This window comes from Hemitrygon akajei, chromosome 5, assembly GCF_048418815.1.
Source record: "Hemitrygon akajei chromosome 5, sHemAka1.3, whole genome shotgun sequence".
NCBI lineage: Eukaryota > Metazoa > Chordata > Chondrichthyes > Myliobatiformes > Dasyatidae > Hemitrygon > Hemitrygon akajei.
In genome coordinates, this window is record NC_133128.1 from 115,801,937 (window position 1) to 115,821,090 (window position 19,154).

The 19,154-nt window shown below is 43.4% G+C and overlaps 1 protein-coding gene across 10 annotated transcripts in view; it reads left to right on the forward strand.

The window, feature by feature from the left end:
- The window catches only part of spega (striated muscle enriched protein kinase a), a 705,926-nt gene that overhangs the window by 341,339 nt on the left and 345,433 nt on the right, over window positions 1-19,154 (forward strand). For all 10 annotated transcript variants that reach the window (XM_073046262.1, XM_073046259.1, XM_073046255.1 and 7 more), the window contains 3 exons: window positions 4,849-5,063; window positions 7,611-7,699; window positions 18,156-18,331. In XM_073046262.1, coding sequence (XP_072902363.1) covers window positions 4,849-5,063; window positions 7,611-7,699; window positions 18,156-18,331 — 480 coding nt within the window. The remainder of the gene's footprint in view (window positions 1-4,848; window positions 5,064-7,610; window positions 7,700-18,155; window positions 18,332-19,154) is intronic.

Below are 19,154 nucleotides of genomic sequence, written 5' to 3' on the forward strand. Positions count from 1 at the left end.
GCTTCTCCTTATAGATGCTGCCTGGCCTGCTGTGTTCCACCAGCATTTTGTGTGTGTTGTTTGAATTTCCAGCATCTGCAGATTTCCTCCTGTTTGCTCATATGTCTTCTCAACCACTTTAGCACAAGCAAGAGATTATGCAGATGCTGGAAATCTTGAGCAACATGCACAAGATGTTGGAGAAATTCAGCAAGTTTATCTGTTTCCATAGATGCTGCAAAAAAATCAACTGTTCCAATTTACCAGGAGGCAGAATCTATAATGAGTGACAAGGAGATTGATCCAGAGTTTTCAGCTCAGAAGGCAGGAGACAGGGAATTGTAACAGTTTTCAGATGGAGGAGTGGAAATGGAGAGTTTAACTTTGTTGGCTGAGGACTGTGTACTGTGAGCATTAGGGCATAAATAGAAATGGGCTCTTCGGCCCAACTCATCCATGCTGACCAATGTGGCTTCCTTACTGCAATGTACTGTAGCTGCAGCCTTAGTCTGCTGAAAGGAAGAGATTTGCATTCACCTAGTGTGGGTGGGGTCCTTGACTATGCTGGCTGCTTTACTGAGGCAGTAGGAAATCTGAGCATTCAAAAGTTCAGTGTAAATTTATTGTCAACATACGTATATGTCACCATATATGAGATGCTTTATTTTTGGCATTCGCAGTAGAACAAAGAAATATAATAGTCAATGGAAAAACTGCACACAAACGAAGACTGCTAAACAACAATGTGCAAAAGAAGACAAACTGTGCAAGTTGGTTGTGGTGTAATTGAACCCTGACCTTACAGCTGACACTGTAAAGGTTTGCACTCACCACGAGACTACCATGCCACCAATGGATCATAACCTCTAATCCAGGCAGCATCCTGTTGAACCTCTTCTGAATCCTCTCCACAGCCTCCACTCCCTTCCTGTGTAGAGGGATGACCAGAACTGGTATTGGTACTTGGTCTATTAGTGTCACCTCTACTGAGATGCAGACAATTAATTCTCTGCATAAATAGATTGAAGTAACAAATAGGAAAACAGAATGAAGAATTTTGTGTCACATTTACCGAGAAAGTGCAGTGCAGGCAAACGGCATGTGGCGTAGCAGTTAACACCATGCTTTATAGCACCAGCAAACACCAGTCGGTGTTCAATTCTTGCCACTGTCTGTAAGGAGTTTGTATTTTCTTCCCAGTTCCGGTTTCCAAAGACGTTCAGTTAGGGTTAGCAAGTTGTTGGCATGCTACATCGGCACCAGAAGCATGGCAACACTTGCAGGCTGTCCTCAGTACAATTCTCGGACTGTGTTGGCCATTGATGCAAACAATGCCTTTCGCTGTATGTTCTGATATACATGTGACAAAGAAAACCAACCTTCATAAGTTGCAAGGGCCATGAGCTGTTCGCCTCATAAGAAAGACGAGAAATTGCTCAGACACCACACCCAGCATCGGCGCAGCCACAGTCTGTTACATCATCATTGAAACCATGGTTCGGCCACACTTCGGCCTTCTGTTCTGGTCGCCTCATTATAGGAAGAATGTGGAAGCTTTAGAAAGGCTGCAGAGATGCTGCCTGGACCAGAGAGCACATCCTATGAGAATAGTTTCAGCAAGCTTGGGCTTTTCTCTTTGGAGGTGACTTGATAGAGCTGTATAAGATGATAAGAGACGTAGTTTGAGTAGACAGTCAGTGACTTTTTCCCAGGGTGGAAATGGTTAATGCAAGGGGGCATAACTTTAAGGAGATTGGAGGAAGCTATGGGGGTGGGGTGGGGGAGATGTCAGAGATGTTTTTTTTTAAACACAGAGAGAGGCAGGTCTATGGAATGCCCTGCCAGACATACTATTTTTTCCCTCTTATTTTACACTACTTATTTAATTTTTAAAAACCTGAATATTTCTTATTATGATTTATATTTTTATAAGACCATATAACTTGGGAGCAGAATTAAGCATTTGACCGTCGAGTCTGCTCTGCCATTTCATTGTTGCCATTTCCCTCTCAACCCCATTCTCCTGCCTTCTCCCCATAATTCTTCACGCCCTGACTAACCAAGAACCTATCGACCTCTGCCTTAAATTCACCCGATAACCTGGCCTCCACCACTGCCTGTGGCAACAAATTCCACAGATCCACCAGCCTCTGGCTAAAGAAATTCGTCCTCATCCCCATTCTAAGTAGACGTACCTCAATTCTGAGGCTGTGCCTTCTGGTCCTAGACTCTCCACTATAAGAAACATCCTCTTCACATCCACTCTATCTAGGCCTTACAACATTCGATATGTTCCAATGATGTTCCCCCTCCCCCCCCATACTTCTAAATTGCAGTGAGTACAGGACCCAAGCCATCAAACACTGTTCATCTGATAACCCTTTCATTCCTGGAATCATTCTCGTGAACCTCCTCTGAACCCTCTCCAATGTCAGGACATTCCTTCTTAGATAAGGGGCCTACAGCTGCTCACAATGCTCTAAGTGAGGCCTCACCAGTGCTTTATAAAGCCTCAGCATCACATCCTTTATTATGCATTACACTGTACTGCTGTCGTAGAACAACAAATTTCACACCATATGCCAGTGACATTAAATCGAATTCTGATTCTGGTAGAGGCAGATGCATTGGGGACAGATAGATAAGCACATGAATTATAGAAAAATGGAAGGCTATGTAGGAGGGAAGCGTTAGATTGATCTGGGAGTAGGTTAAAAGATCGACACAACATCGTGGACCAAAGGGGGGCCTATAGAGTTTTATATTGTATATTTTATGCTCTATGTTCTATATTAAATGAGGTGTGATTGAGGAATGAGTTCAAGTTTACAGAGTCCAGTTATCGGTGACAATACGTCTTTCTTGAGGGAAGACCAAAGCTGTCCACAGTACCCCAGGTGTATTTCACCGGGGTTCTGTATCACTACACTAAAATCCTTTACACTTGTCTTCGATCCTCCCACCATGAAGTTCAGCGGTGGAAGAGTCACCAGTGACTGTAATTGTACTGGGTGCTAAATAAAGATTGTCACATGCCCGGCATTCTTTATCCCTGCTGTTTACAGATCTCTACAGACGTTTCTTCACCCTCTAGTCAGGATCACTGTTTGTGGGATATGGTAAGAGGCTTCTGCTGAGTCCTTGTGTCAGAGTCACCTTCCCATCCCCTCCTGTGCGAGGTGGAGGAGGTACTTTTCAAGTGCTGACCCAAATACTCCTGGCAATCGTTAGTGCCATCTCCTCCCAGCTCGGCATTGGGAAACCCTGTTATTTTCTCTTCCTCGATCCTGGGAGGATGGCGTCGCCTAGCTGGGATCACTGGGCTGGTTCCTCCTCGCTGGACAGGATGTGTGCCAGTCCGTTCGCCCCTGCTCAGCCCCTCGATGGCTGAACGATACTAACTACCGACAGAGGAATTGGCTTGTGCTGTCTTCATCTGGCTTCCCCCCAACACCACAGCCGGTAGGAACAGATTCCAAGAGACACGAAGTTAATGCCACGTCTGAGGGATTTGAAGATTACGAATGGTGTGTCGTTGTTACTGCAATAACCAAACACCCACCTCTCTAACTCTATTGTATCCTCTCTGTCCTCTCTAATCCCATCTCTCTCTCTCTCCCTCTCATCCTGTATATCTTACATCTATCCCCCGATTCTCCACTGTTACCTCTCTGCTGTCCCTCTGTCCCCATCTCTCCTTTTGTGTCCTCCTTCTCCATCCCCTTGCTTATCCACCTTTGACAAAACCTCCTCACACTCAACACTCCCCTTCCCCTCTTTTCCTTTCCTCCTACTCTATCCATCCCTCTTTCACTCCCCCACCCTCACTCCCCTTCCCCCTCTTCCCTTCCTCCTACTCTATCCATCCCTCTCTCACTCCCCCACCCTCACTCCCATCCACTCCCCCACTACCCCGCCCTCACTCCCATCCACTCCCCCACTACCCCATCACTCCCCACCACCACTTTCTCCCCTTAATTCACTCCTCCCTCCCACCCCTTATCGCTCCCCTCCAACTCTGCCCTGTACCCTGGTGTCAGATGTTGTTCAGTAACATTCCTGTGAAGTGCCTTGGGATCTTTTACTATATTAAAGATGGTTTAGAAATAAAACCTGTCACTGCTCCAGCCCAGCCCAGAAGTAGCTCATTGGCCAAGAGTCTCTCAGCCGAGGCCTGCGACTTGGATCTCAGGATAAAATCTAACCTGTGCACCAGAGCCTTACTGTGACAGGTGTGGCTCCCACCACAGTGTAGGGTTCTTCTGCAGATGGAGAGGGAGGGGCAGCCACTCAATTATTATAGTAATGTACCACGTGAGTGGTAATAGTTGATAAACACAAGAGATTCTGCAGATGCTGGAAGCCCAGAGTAACATACACAAAATGGCCCTATTTGGGGGAGATCTCACTGAAACCTATTGAGTATTGGAAGACCTAGATAGGGTACATGTGGAGAAGATGTTTCCTCCAGTGGGGAAGTCAAGGACTAGAGGGCACAAGCTCAGAATAGAAGAATGTCCTTTAGAACAGAGATGAGGAATCTTTTTAGCCAGAGGGTGGTGAATCTGTGGAATTCAGTGCCAGATACGGCTAAGGAGACCGTCATTGCATATATTTAAAGTGGAGATTGATAGGTCCTTGATTAGTAAGGACATCAAATGTTATGGGGAGGAAGCAAGAGAATGGGGTTGAGAGGGATAATAAATCAGCCATGATGGAATGGCAGGGAAACTCGATGGGCTGAGTGGCCTCATTCTGCTTCTGTGTAGTGGTGTTATGGCCATATCTGATCCTGAGATCCCTCTCTCTCTCTCTCTCTCTCTCTCTCTCTCTCTCTCTCTCTCTCTCTCTCTCTCTCTCTCACTACAGATTCCACCACTGACTCTCGATCCCAACCCATCCCGGCCGAGCTCTACAGCCCCATCACCTCGGACGAGGAGTACCTCAGCCCCTTGGAGGAGCCCGGTGACCTCGCGTACAAAGGCAGGCAGGCTGTGCCGCCACCCGGGGCGGAAGGGCAGCGAAGTGTAGATGAGCGGCAGACCGTCATCAGAAGCCACTTCAAAGCCCCGCCCACCTTTGAGGTGAGTACCGTCTGGGCCTGGGATTCTGTGCAGAACTTCAGACGAGGAGAGGTAAGAAGTAGGAACAGAAAGAGTCCATTCACCACCTTGAACCCAGCCCAGAACTCCATGGGTTTATTGACCAATTAACCTACTAACCCGTTCATCTCTGGAATGTGGGAGGAAACTGGAGCACCCAGAGAAAGCGCGCGCAGTCACGGGGAGAACATACAGACGCACTACAAACAGCAGAAGAATTGAACCTGGGTCACTGGCGCTGTAATACTGTTACACTAACCATGCCATCCGTACAATATAGTCTATGTGCACTGCACTGTCTTTGTAGTTGTTACACTTCATTCTGTATTCTATTACTGCTTTACCTTGTTCTACCTCTGTGCACTGTGATCTGGTCTGTATGAACAGTATGCAAGACAAGCTCTTCACTGTATCTCTATACTTGACGATAATAAACCAATTCTAATTCCAGTTTCAATTTATAGCCAGTCTAGCATTCCTTATCCACTTCCCTGTCCTCTTGCCAAGAGTAGAACATTACAGAACAATACAGCCCTTCAGCCCACACTGTTGTGCCAACCTTTTAACCTACAGTATTCTAAAATCAATCTAACCCTCCCCCCACCCCACATCTCCTTTTTGATTAGAAATCTAACTTGGCCTTAAATGTACCTGAGATCTCTGCCCCCACAACTCTCTGAAGCAAGCAGTTCCAAAGACTCTCAACTCTATTATAGAAATACTTACATCTCTCAGACCTAGTTAGATGTCTCTTTATTCTAGAACTGTGCCCTCTGGTACTGGACTCTCCCATGAGAGGGACATCATCTCAGAATTTACCCTCCAGAGAATCTCTTGCGTTTCTCAGCGACTAGAACATAGAACATTACAGCGCAGTATAGGCCCTTCAGCCAATTATGTTGTGCTGACCTTTTAACCTACTCCAAAATCAATCTGCCCCCTCCCTCCCACATAGCCCTCCATTTTTCTATCATTCAAGAGCATACTGACCTCTACCTTGCTGAGGCCCAGAAACAACTCTCAGACACCTCTTATTTGCCCCTCGAACATGACCCCACTAAAGAGCACCAGGCCATTGTCTCCCACACCTTCACCGACCTTATCTGCTCTGGGGATCTACTATTCACTGCCACCAACCTTATAGTTCCCGCACTTCTCACCTCCCATTTCTACCTCCTACACAAGATCCACAAAGCAGGTAGATCCATTGTTTCAGCTTGTTCCTGCCCCACTGCATACCTCGACTCTGTTTTATCTCTGCTCGTTCAGTCCCTCACTATCTACATCTGTGACACTTCACACACTCTGGATCTTTTCAAAGATTTCAAGTTCCCTGGCCCCTGTCATATTTTTTACTGTGGATATCCAGTCCCTATGCACCTCCATCCTGCACCAGGAAAGCCTCAAAGCTCTCCTTTTCTTTCTGGACACCAGACGTAACCAGTTCCCCTCCACAACCACTCTTCTCCATCTAGAGGAACTTGTCCTCACTCTCAATAATTTCTCCCTTGGCTCCTCCCACCTCCTTCAAAGAAAAGGCATAAGCCATGTGCACTCACATGGGTCCCAGCTATGCCTGCCTTTTTGTCGGCTATGTGGAACAGTCTGTGTTTCAAGACTACACTGGCATCCATCCCCCACTTTTTCTACGCTATTGCATAGATGCTGCTTCCTGCACCCATGCAGATGTTGTTGACTTCATCAACTTTGCCTCCAACTTCCATCCTGCCCTCAATCTTACCCGGTCCATTTCTGACACTTCCCTCCCCTTTCTCTATCCCTGGAGACAGCTTATCTACTGATGTCCATTAAAAACCCATGGACTCTCACAACTACCTGGACTGTACCCCTTCCCGTCCTATTACTTGTAAAAATGTCATCCCCTTCTCCCAAATCTTCTGCCTCCACTGCATCTGCTCTCAGGATGATGTTTTTCATTCCAGAACAAAGGAGATGTCCTCCTCCTTCAAAGAACAGGGCTTTCTTTCCCCCGCCATCAACACTGCCCTTAACCACATCTCTTCCATTTTACCTACGTCTGCTCTCAGCCCATCTTCCTGCTATCCTACCAGGGATAGGGTTTCTCTTGTCCTCACCTAGCACTCCGCCAGCCTCCGCGTTCAGCAAATTCTCCGCAACTTCCGCCATCTTCCCCCCCCCCCCCCCACCCCATTCTTCTCATCTCCAGCGAGTACAGGCCCAGAGCCATCAAAAGCTTCTTTTATGTTTACTCTTTCATTCCTTAGATCATCCTAGTGAACATTCACTGGACCCTCTTCAATCCCAACCTATCCTTTCTTAGATAAGGGGCACAAAACTTATCTCCCTCTGGTATCCCACTCTGGAGGTTGTCTCCCTCCGGTATCCCACCCTCACTGACCTGCTCTCCCCTTCAAACAGGGCTGCCATATTAGGAGCCAAGCCATTGTTCCGTGCCTCAGTCCCACTCAGCCTAGCCACTCGAGGGCCTTTGATATATTCCCACCCCTGTCCCACCAACTGCTGACCATGCTATGTATCTTTGTTTAGGTGCCTTTGAGCAACCAGACTGCAGTGGAAGGAGAGAACATTAGTCTGACCGTGTGCGTGCAGGGCGAGCCGAAACCTATCATTTACTGGTGAGTGAGAGCCCCGGGACTTCTGGCTGAGGTCACCACACCCTGCAGTTACCCCTCCAAGTCATGTACCAGCCTGACTTGGAATTCTATAGCAGTCAGCCGCATCTCATGAAGGAGTCTTACAAGATCGGTCAGGGTTCCCAATTGGAAAGCTTCCACACACCGAAGTGTGTGGGGGAAATAATAATAATCGTAATTCTTAATATTAACTCTACACTTGAATGCACTTAGATTAACACTACCTGGGATAGGAGGAGGAAGAGGAATAACAATAACAGATATTAAACATTTACACAACAGCCAGATGAACTTTCATCAACAAAAACAGGATTCAGCACTCCGTGCGAGCATGTGCAATTCTGATAAGAAGTATACACCACTAAACTTAAATGAGAGCACAACCCAGAAAAATGAAGAAATTATCACTATTGAAGAAAGAGTTAACCAGAAGAAGAGCATGACCCTCCATGGAAGACATCCCCACCATAGGAGCAGACTAGATATTGACAAAGAAGTGTCGAACGCCTGGCTCAAAGTTGGAGACCTCTTCCCAGAAACAGAGGGTTCCTTGTGGCAATACAGGACCAGGTGGCTAACACAAAAGAATTATCAGAAATACACAATACATACTAAACATCACTAGAATAGCCTGAAAGTTCCTAGCAATTGAGCGATGACCAGACTATATAACAGTTTCTTCCCCCAAGCTATCAGACTCCTCAATACCCGAAGCCTGGACTGACACCTTGCCCTACTGTCCTGTTTATTATTTATTGTAATGCCTGCACTGTTTTTGTGCACTTTATGCAGTCCAGTGTAGGTCTGTAGTCTAGTATAGCTTTCTCTGTGGGTTTTTTTTATTACATAGTTCAGTCTAATTTTTTGTACTGTGTCATGTAAACCATGGTCCTGAAAAACGTTGTCTCATTTTTACTGTACCAGCAGTTATGCTCGAAATGACAATAAAAGTTGACTTGACTTGATGAGTGTGCTCAGCCATGCCCATATCAGGTTTTACCAGCTTGATATGAGAAAAAAAATCAATAATAATACTAACTTAGTTATAGAACACTTTTTTTATAGTTTAAAAAGCTTTATAATATGATAAAGTGCAAGCATGAGAATAAAATTAAAAATAAAAATTAACATGAAAATAAAAGGCAAAAAGTATCCCTTCTTGCCAACAAAGTAACAAATGCAATTACATGTTGGTCTGAAGAGGTAATACCCTGAATATGATGCAGAACTATTCCAAATAGAACAGTCAATGTATTAGGTTGTAAATTAATTTTCAGAGCTTTAGAAATTGTAGAAAATAAAGATCTCCAAAAGGATTTTAATGAAGAACATGACCAGAACATATGTGACAAAGTGGCTGCTTCAGTTTTACACCTATCGCAATAATTGTCTATGTTAGGAAATATTTTGGATAGTCTCTCCTTTGTTAAATAATAACGGTGAACAATTTTAAATTGAATTAAACAGTGATTGGCACATATCGAGGAAGAATTGACCATTTTCAGAACTCGCAACCAATCTTCATTAACAAAGGTCATATTAAGGGCTATTTTATTGAAGTGGAAAGATACCTCTGTCCCTACACTAATTCAATGGTTATCTCAAGTAATGTTATGTCTCAGTTTGGAAAAAATTAGAAGTAGAACCTTTGATCCTCGATTTGATTTTGAGACAAGGTGGGATTCTTTTGCCAAATATTATCATTTAAATTGAATTAAATTATATGGTTTCCTTCCAATTTTATTTTATATAAATGTGAATTGGTGGTTGATGATTCTTCTGTATAGAGGATGGTAAGACGTACTGCTCTGGGAGTTGATTCCTAATGGGGTTTTTTTCCTTTTTTTCTCTTTTTTTTTTCTTTTTTCTCTTTTTTTTTCTTTTTTCTTTTTCCTTCTCTTGTAGTTTTTTTTCTTCAGCTTTATTAATTGTATATATATCAACTGGTTGAAGTCTTGTATCATTTTATAGCTGTAGAAAATAATGTATCAATAAAAAGATTTTAAAAATTAAAAAAAGACAAAAAATGTTAGTTAAAAGCAAGGTTAAATAAGTAGGTTTTGAGCTGGCATTTAAAAATATCAACTCAGTCAGCTTCCTAATAGGTTCAGTTATTGAGTTCCACAATTTTGGAGCATAGTTCAAAAAAGCTGACCTGTCAATTATCTTTTGAGGGAGATTGTTTAAATTTAAGAGACCAGTGGAAGAAGACCTGGGCACAAGAGCAGGATTATAAAACACAAGTGATTCTGTGATGGATGTCAGTCCCAGACCATTGGGAGCTTTAAAAATGAGTAAGAAAACTTTAAAATCAATTCTAAAAGATACAGGAAGCCAATGCAGAGAAGCTAGGACAGGAGTGGTATGTTCCCTCATTCTGGTTTTATGCCTCTAACCAGTGGACAGAGACATTGAACACAATCTAGTTGTCAGAACTAATAACATCATAGAGGTTTATAGCACAGAAACAGGCCACTCAGCCCATCATGCCTGTGACCATCTTCACTAGTCCAATGTTAGGACCACATTCTTCTCTGCCTCATCTGAATATCTCTTTAACACGGTATCTATTTGATTCCACGAGTGAGTTCCAATATCAACCACTCTCTGTGTAAAAATAAACTTGCCCATCTGAAAACAATTACTTTCCCCAAACAGTAATGCTGATCAACATCTCCACTACTAACCCAACCCATGACCACTCCTTTATCATTTCCTGTCAGTCACCTTATGTACTTAATCTCCTGTGCCAAGTGTCACTTTCTGATCATATAAATATATCTCATATACATTGATTATATTCATTGTGTTTTTTATTGCATTCTTTATCTTATTGAGAGTTTATTTTTGGCTGCATCAGATCCAGAGTAAAAATTATTTGGTTATCCTTTACACATGTGTACTAGAATTGGCTTTAAACAATCTTGAAATCCTCATCCCCTCTAAAATTTCCTTCCTCTCACCTGAAAACTAGAGTTATAGAGACCACAGCACAAAAACAGTCCTTCAGTCCATCCAATCCATGCCAAACTGTTATTCCCCCTCATCCCATCGGCCTGCACCCGGACCATAACCTTCCATATTCCTCTTGAGGACTTGTATAGAAAGGTTGAATAGGTTAGAAGTTTATTCCCTGGAGTGTAGGAGAATGAGGGGAGATTTGATAGAGGTATACAAAATGATGAGGGGTATACACAGGGTAAATGTAAGCAGGTTTTTTCCACTGAGGAAGAGGGAGACCAGGACTAGAAGTCATATGTTAAGCATGAAAGATTAAGTGTTTAAGAGGAACCTGAGGTGGGCCTACTTCAGTCAGAGGGTGGAATGAGTGTGGAACAAGCTGCCAGTGGAAGTGGTGGATGAGGGTTCAATTCAAACATTTCAGAAAATTGAAGTTTAATTGGAGCAAGGGGAAATATGAGGCTATCAGTCAGGAATAAGGAAGCATAAATTGGAAATAGATGTTCTCAGGGAAATATACGGAAGAAATGTGGCAAATGTTCAGGGGATATTTGCGTGGAGTTCTTCACCGGTACGTTCCAATAAGACAAGGAAAGGATGGTAGGGTACAGGAACCGTGGTGTGCAAAGACTTGTAAATCTAGTCAAGAAAAAAAGAACTTACAAAAGGTTCAAAAAGCTGGGTAATGATAGAGATCTAGAAGATTATAAGGCTAGCAGGAAGGAGCTCAAGAAAGAAATTAGGAGAGACAGAAGGAGCCATGAGAAGGCCTTGGCGGACAGGATTAAGGAAAACCCCAAGGCATTCTACAAGTATGTTAAGAGCAAGAGGATAAGACATGAGAGAGTAGGACCAATCAAGTGTGACAGTGAGAAAGTGTGTATGGAACCAGAGGAGATAGCAAAGGTACTTAATGAATACTTAATGAGTATAGAGGTACTTAATGAGTACTTCAGTATTCACTACGGAAAAGGATCTTGGCGGTTAAAGGGATGATTTACATTGGACTGAAAAGCTTTTGCATGTAGATATTAAGAAAGAGGATGTGCAGGAGCTTTTGGAAAGCATCAAGAAGGATAAGTCACCAGAACCAGACAAGGTGTACCCTAGGCTACTGTGGGAGGCAAGGGAGGAGATTGCTGAGCCTCTGGCGATGGTCTTTGCGTCATCGATGGGAATAGGAGAGGTTCCAGAGGATTGGAGGGTTACGGATGTTGTTCCATTATTCAAGAAAGGGCATAGAGATAGCCAGGAAATTATAGACCAGTGAGTCTTACTTCAGTGGTTGGTAAGTTGTTGGAGAAGGTCCTGATAGGCAGGCAGGATTTATGAACATTTGGAGAGGCATAATATGATTAAGAATAGTCAGCATGGCTTTGTGAAAGGCACGTCATGACTTACGAGTCTGATTGATTTTTTTGAGGATGTGACCAAACACATTGATGATGGTAGAGCAGTGGATGCAGCGTATATGGATTTCAGCAAGGCATTTGATAAGGTACCCCATGCAAGGCTTATTGAGAAAGTAAGGAGGCATGGTATCCAAGGGGACATTGCTTTGTGGATCCAGAACTGACTTGTCCACAGAAGGCAAAGAGTGGTGGTAGACAGGTCATATTCTGCATGGAGGCCGGTGACCAGTGGTGTGCCTCAGGGATCTGTTCTGGGACCCCTGCTCTTCATGATCTTTATAAATGACCTGGATGAAGAAGTGGAGGGATGAGTTAGTAAATTTGCTGATGATACAAAGGTTGGGGGTGTTCTGGATAGTGTGGAGGGCTGTCAGTGGTTATAGCGGGACATTGATAGGATGCAAAAATGGGCTGAGAAGTGGCAGATGGAGTTCAACCCAGATAACCATATAACCATATAACAATCACAGCACGGAAACAGGCCATTCCGGCCCTCCTAGTCCATGCCGAACTCTTAATCTCACCTAGTCCCACCTACCCGCACTCAGCCCATAACCCTCCACTCCTTTCCTGTCCATATACCTATCCAATTTTACCTTAAATGACACAACTGAACTGGCCTCTATTACTTCTACAGGAAGCTCATTCCACACAGCTATCACTCTCTGAGTAAAGAAATACCCCCTCGTATTTCTCTTAAACTTTTGCCCCCTAACTCTCAAATCATGTCCTCTCGTTTGAATCTCCCCTACTCTCAATGGAAACAGCCTATTCACGTCAACTCTATCTATCCCTCTCAACATTTTAAATACCTCGATCAAATCCCCCCTCAACCTTCTACGCTCCAATGAATAGAGACCTAACTTGTTCAACCTTTCTCTGTAACTTAAGTGCTGAAACCCAGGTAACATCCTAGTAAATCGTCTCTGCACTCTCTCTAATTTATTGATATCTTTCCTATAATTCGGTGACCAGAACTGTACACAATATTCCAAATTTGGCCTTACCAATGCCTTGTACAATTTTAACATTACATCCCATCTTCTGTACTCAGTGCTCTGATTTATAAAGGCCAGCATTCCAAAAGCCTTCTTCACCACCCTATCTACATGAGACTCCACCTTCAGGGAACTATGCACTGTTATTCCTAGATCTCTCTGTTCCACTGCATTCCTCAATGCCCTACCATTTACCCTGTATGTTCTATTTGGATTATTCCTGCCAAAATGTAGAACCTCACACTTCTCAGCATTAAACTCCATCTGCCAACGTTCAGCCCATTCTTCTAACCGGCATAAATCTCCCTGCAAGCTTTGAAAACCCACCTCATTATCCACAACACCTCCTACCTTAGTATCATCAGCATACTTACTAATCCAATTTACCACCCCATCATCCAGATCATTTATGTATATTACAAACAACATCGGGCCCAAAACAGATCCCTGAGGCACCCCGCTAGTCACCGGCCTCCATCCCGATAAACAATTATCCACCACTACTCTCTGGCATCTCCCATCTAGCCACTGTTGAATCCATTTTATTACTCCAGCATTAATACCTAACGACTGAACCTTCTTAACTAACCTTCCATGTGGAACTTTGTCAAAGGCCTTGCTGAAGTCCATATAGACTACATCCACTGCCTTACCCTCGTCAACATTCCTCATAACTACTTCAAAAAATTCAATAAGGTTTGTCAAACATGACCTTCCACGCACAAATCCATGCTGGCTACTCCTAATCAGATCCTGTCTATCCAGATAATTATAAATACTATCTCTAAGAATACTTTCCATTAATTTACCCACCACTGATGTCAAACTGACAGGTCTATAATTGCCAGGCTTACTTCTAGAACCCTTTTTAAACAATGGAACCACATGAGCAATACGCCAATCCTCCGGCACAATCCCCGTTTCTAATGACATCTGAAAGATCTCCGTCAGAGCTCCTGCTATCTCTACACAAACTTCCCTCAAGGTCCTGGGGAATATCCGGTCAGGACCCGGAGATTTATCCACTTTTAAGTGTGAGGTGGTTCATTTTGGTAGGTCAAATATGATGGCAGAATATAGTATTAATGGTAAGACTCTTGGCAATGTGGAGGATCAGAGGGATCTTGGGGTCTGAGTTCATAGGACACTCAAGGCTGCTGTGCAGGTTGACTCTGTGGTTAAGAAGGCATACGTTGCATTGGCCTTCAGTTTTCATGGGATTGAGTTTTGGAGCCGAGAGGTAATGTTGCAGCTATATAGGATCCTGGTCAGACCCCACTTGGAGTACTGTGCTCAGTTCTGGTCATCTTACTATAGGAAGGATGTGGAAACCACAGAAAGGGTGCAGAGGGGATTTACAAGGATGTTGCCTGGATTGGGGAGCATGCCTTATGAGAACAGGTTGAGTGAACTCTGCCTTTTTTCCCTGGAGTGGTGGAGGATGAAAGGTGACCTGATAGAGGTGTATAAGATGATGAGAGGCATTGATCGTGTGGATAGTCAGAGGCTTTTTCCCAGGGCTGAAATGGCTAGCACGCAAGGGTGTAGTTTTAAGGTGCTTGGAAGTAGGTACAGAGGAGATGTCAGGGGTAAGTTTTTTTACGCAGAGTGGTGAGTGTGTGGAATGGGCTGCCGGCGATGGTGGTGGAGGCGAATACAATGCGGTCTTTTAAGAGACTCCTGGATGGGTATATGTATGGCATCCATTAGTCTCGCGAGACTATGGATCTGCGCCTGGAAAGTCTTCTCCAGGGCGCAGGCCTGGGCGAGGTTGTATGGAAGACCGGCTGTTGCCCATGCAGCGAGTCTCCCCTCTCCACGCCACCTATGTTGTCCAAGGGAAGGGCAAGGGCCGATACAGCTTGGCACCAGTGACGTCGCAGGAGTTGCCAGAGCGAGGTCGAAGGCAACGTTGGACTGCCTTAGGGACTCCAGCTCCAGATTTGTCCTCAGGGTTTACTCCCGAAGCCTTTCCCATGAGTGGGTATGGCCGCAAGGCAGCGGAGGTTTGAAATCAGTTTTCCCTCTCTTAAATGGACTGCCTTCCCAGGCTGACGAGCTCCAACTACCTGTTTTAGGTAGATGGAGCTCAGAAAAATAGAGGGCTATGGGTAACCCCAGGTAATTTCTCAGTTAAGGACATGTTTGGCACAGCTTTGTGGGCCGAAGGGCCTGTATTGTGCTGTAGGTTTTCTGTGTTTCGAAAAGTTTGGTTAAGTGCATGAATAGGAGGGTTGGAGGGATATGGTCCAGGTGTAGGTCGAAGGAACTAGGCAGAATAACAGCTTAGCATGGACTACATAGGCCAAAGGACCAGTTTCTGTGTTGCGGTGCTCAAGGACTCCTGTGGTGGTTCTGCAGCTGCTCCCTTACCCTCATGACATTTAAGAAACATTCAGTGAAGTATGTAAATCACCAAGGTGGAGATCATAACAGACCTAATGTGGGTAAATGACATTTGTGTAGATCAGATTTTAAAGTCAAAGTCAAGTTGATTGTCACATGCAGAAGTACATGTGTGCATAGGTGCAAAGAAAATCTTACAGCAGTATTACTGACTCAAAGCATCTAAGTGAATTGATCTGTATGAACAGTATGCTGTCTTTTGGTACAGTGGTGCTAGAAAGCCTGTGAACCCTGTAGAGTTTTCTCTATTTCTGCATAAATATGACCTAAAATGAGATCTTCACATCAGTCCTAAACCTAGATAAAAGAGAACTCAATTAAATAAATAACACAAAAACATTAAACTTCATTTATGTAATGAGGGAAATTATCCAATATTACGTGTATTTGTTGGAAAAAGTTTGTGAACCTTTGCTTTCAGTAACTGGTGTGACCCCCTTGTACAGCAATAACTTCAACCAAACATTTCCAGTAACTGTTGGGCAGTCCTGCACATCGGCTTGGAGGAATTTTAGGGTATTCCTCCTTACAAAACGGCTTCAACTCTAGGATGTTGGTGGGCTTCCTTGCATGAACTGCTTGCTTCAGGTCCTTCTTCAACATTTCTATAGGACTAAGGTTGGGACTTTGACTTGGCCATTCCAAACCACAGATATTCTTTTTTAAACCATTCTGTTGTTGATTTACTCTTGTCTTTCAGATCATTGTCTTGTTGCATTATCAAACTTCTATTAAGCTTCAGGTGATGGACTGCTAAACTGACATTCTCCTATAAAATATCTTGATACAATTTTGAATTAATTGTTCCCTCAACGATTGCAGGCTGTCCTAGCCCTGAGGCAGCAAAGCAGCCCCAAACCATGATGCTCCTTCCACCATACTTCACAGTTGGGATGAGGCCTTGGTGTTGGTGTACAGAGCCCTTTTTCCTCCCAACATAATAATGAGCATTCCTGCCAAAAAGTTCCTTTTGTCTCATACGTCAACAGAGCAAAGTCCCAGAAGCATTGTAGAACATCCAGGTGGTCTTTTGCAAATTTGAGATGTGCAACAATGTTTTTGGAGAATGGTCATTTCCTCCATGGTGACCTTCCAAGAACCCCATTCTTTTTCAGTGTTTTTCTTATAGTGGAGACATGAACAGAGACTTTAGCAAGTTCTAGAGATTTCTGCAGATCTTTTGCTGTTACCCTTGAGTTATTTTTCACTTCCTTCAGCACTGCACATTGTCCTTTTGGTGTGACCTTTGCAGGATGCCCACCCCTAGGGAGAGTAGCAACAGTACTGAATTTTTTCCATTTGCAGACAATTTCTCTTACTGAGAACTGGTGAACGCTTGGATCTTTAGAAATGCTTTTGTAGCCTTTTCCAGTTTTATGAATCTCCAAAATTCTTCTTCTAAGGTCCTCAGAAAGTTGTTTTGATCGAGGCATGGTGCACATAACAGATCTTTCTTGAGAGAAGAGGCTCTACCCACACCTCCAAACTCATCTTATTGATCGGAACACATGGTTCCAAATAGCTTTTGTAAAAGGCATTACCCTGGAGGTTCACATTCTTTTTCCAACAAATTCATGTAATATTGGATCATTTTTCTCAAATAAATGAACAAGTATAATGTTTTTGTGTTAATTATTTAATTGGGTTCTCTTTATCTAGTGTTAGGACTTCCGTGAAGATCTGATCACATTTTAAGTCATATTTATGCAGAAATAGAAATTCTATAGTGTTCACAAACTTTCTAGCACCACTGTACAAGTGGCAACAATCATAAGATTGTAAGACACAGGAGCAGAATTAGTCCATTTAGCCCATCAAGTCTACACCATTCCATCAAGGATGATTCTCAATACTATTCTCCTGCCTTCTCCCCATAACATTTGATGCCCTTACTAATCAAGAACCTATGATCCTCCGCTTTAAATATTCCCAATGATTTGGTCTCCACAGCCATATGTGGTAATGAATTCACAGATTCAACATCCTCTGGCTAAAGAAATTCCTCCTCATCTCTGTTATAAAGGGACGTCTTTCTATAATGAGGCTACGCTCTCTGGTCCTAGACTCCCCCACTGTAGGAAACATGCACTCCACATTCATTCCATCCAGGCCTTTAAATGTTCAATAGTATTCAACATTTGATAGTACTACCAGTGCCCAGAACATTCCGCCAAACCAAGCCTCCATGCTTGGAGTGTTGGGTGATTCCTGAAGAGTTGGAAGTGTTGGGAAGGCTAGCACTTCACTTCCAGCAGCCCCGCGCACTGACTACTTGTCTCACCTTTAACCAGGAGCAGTATTGTTGTATAATAACTGTTCAGGAACAGTTATTACCCCTCATCCATCAGACTCTTGATCCAGAGGGGATAACTTTACTTCACTCGCCCAGTCACTGAACTGTTCCCACAAACTGTGGACTCACTTTCAAGGACTCTTCATCTCATGTTCTCAATATTTATTGTTTATTAATTACTATTAGTATTTCTTCTTTCAGTTTGTATTTGTACAGTCTATGGTGTTTTGTCTGTCTTGTTTGGTGTGTTCTTTCAGTGATTCTATTACCTTTCTTTGTACTTACTGTGAATGCCCGCAAGGAAATGAAGCTCAGGGTTGTATATGTGTACTTTGGTAGTAAATTTACATTGAACTTTTCGGTGGCAGGCTACGGAACCGGGAGCCGGTGAAGGCCGACAGCCGCCACCACATGCTGGAGGGTGAGGGCGGACGGTTCCACCTCAATATCATGGCCGTGCAGAGGTCTGACTCTGGAATGTACTCCTGCAAGGCCATCAATGAATACGGCACCAAACAATGCAGCAGCAAACTGGAAGTGAAAGGTGAGTGTTTGGTGTCTCTTCCCATCGCCAAGCTGGGGCGTAGACCCTCAGAGTAATCATCTGTGTGTGCATTCAGTCACTGGACCCATTCACAGAGTGCAGCGGATGCTGAGTACATGGACTGTGAAAGGATATTTGATTAGGCACGACAACAGAAATGTTAGCAAAGTTTAAGAATTTGGGAATCAGAATCTTAGAATCAGGTTTAATATCACTGACGCATGCTATGAAATTTGCTGTTTTATAGCAGCAGTGCAGTGCATGACATTTTAAAAAATATATAAATTTTGATAAGAAAAAAATATATATATATATATATAAATAAGAGAACAATGAAATAGAGAGGAAGTGTTCATGGGTTCATTGTCCATTCAGAAGTCTGATGTCAGACGGGAAGAAGCTGTTCCTAAAACATTGAGTGTGTGTCTCCAGGCTCCTGTACTTCCTCACTGGTGGTCATAATGAGAAGAGAATAAGAAGTATTTTGGAATTAGAATCAGGTTTAATATCACTGACATGTTGTGAAATACATTTGTTGTTTTGTGGTAGCAGTACAGTGCAATCATAAAAAAGTATATGTTACAATAAGATATATATAAAAACAATTAGTGCAAAAAGTGAGGTAATGTTTTGGGTTTATGGTCCATTCAGAAATCTGATGGTGGAGGGTAAGAAGCTGTTCCAAAAACATTGTGTCTCAAGGCTCCTGTACCTCCTCACTGATGGTAGCAATGAGAAGAGGCCATGTCCTAGATGGTGAGGGTCCACAATGATAGATGCCACCTTTTTGAGGCATTACCTACTGTGTGAAGGTTAGTGCCCA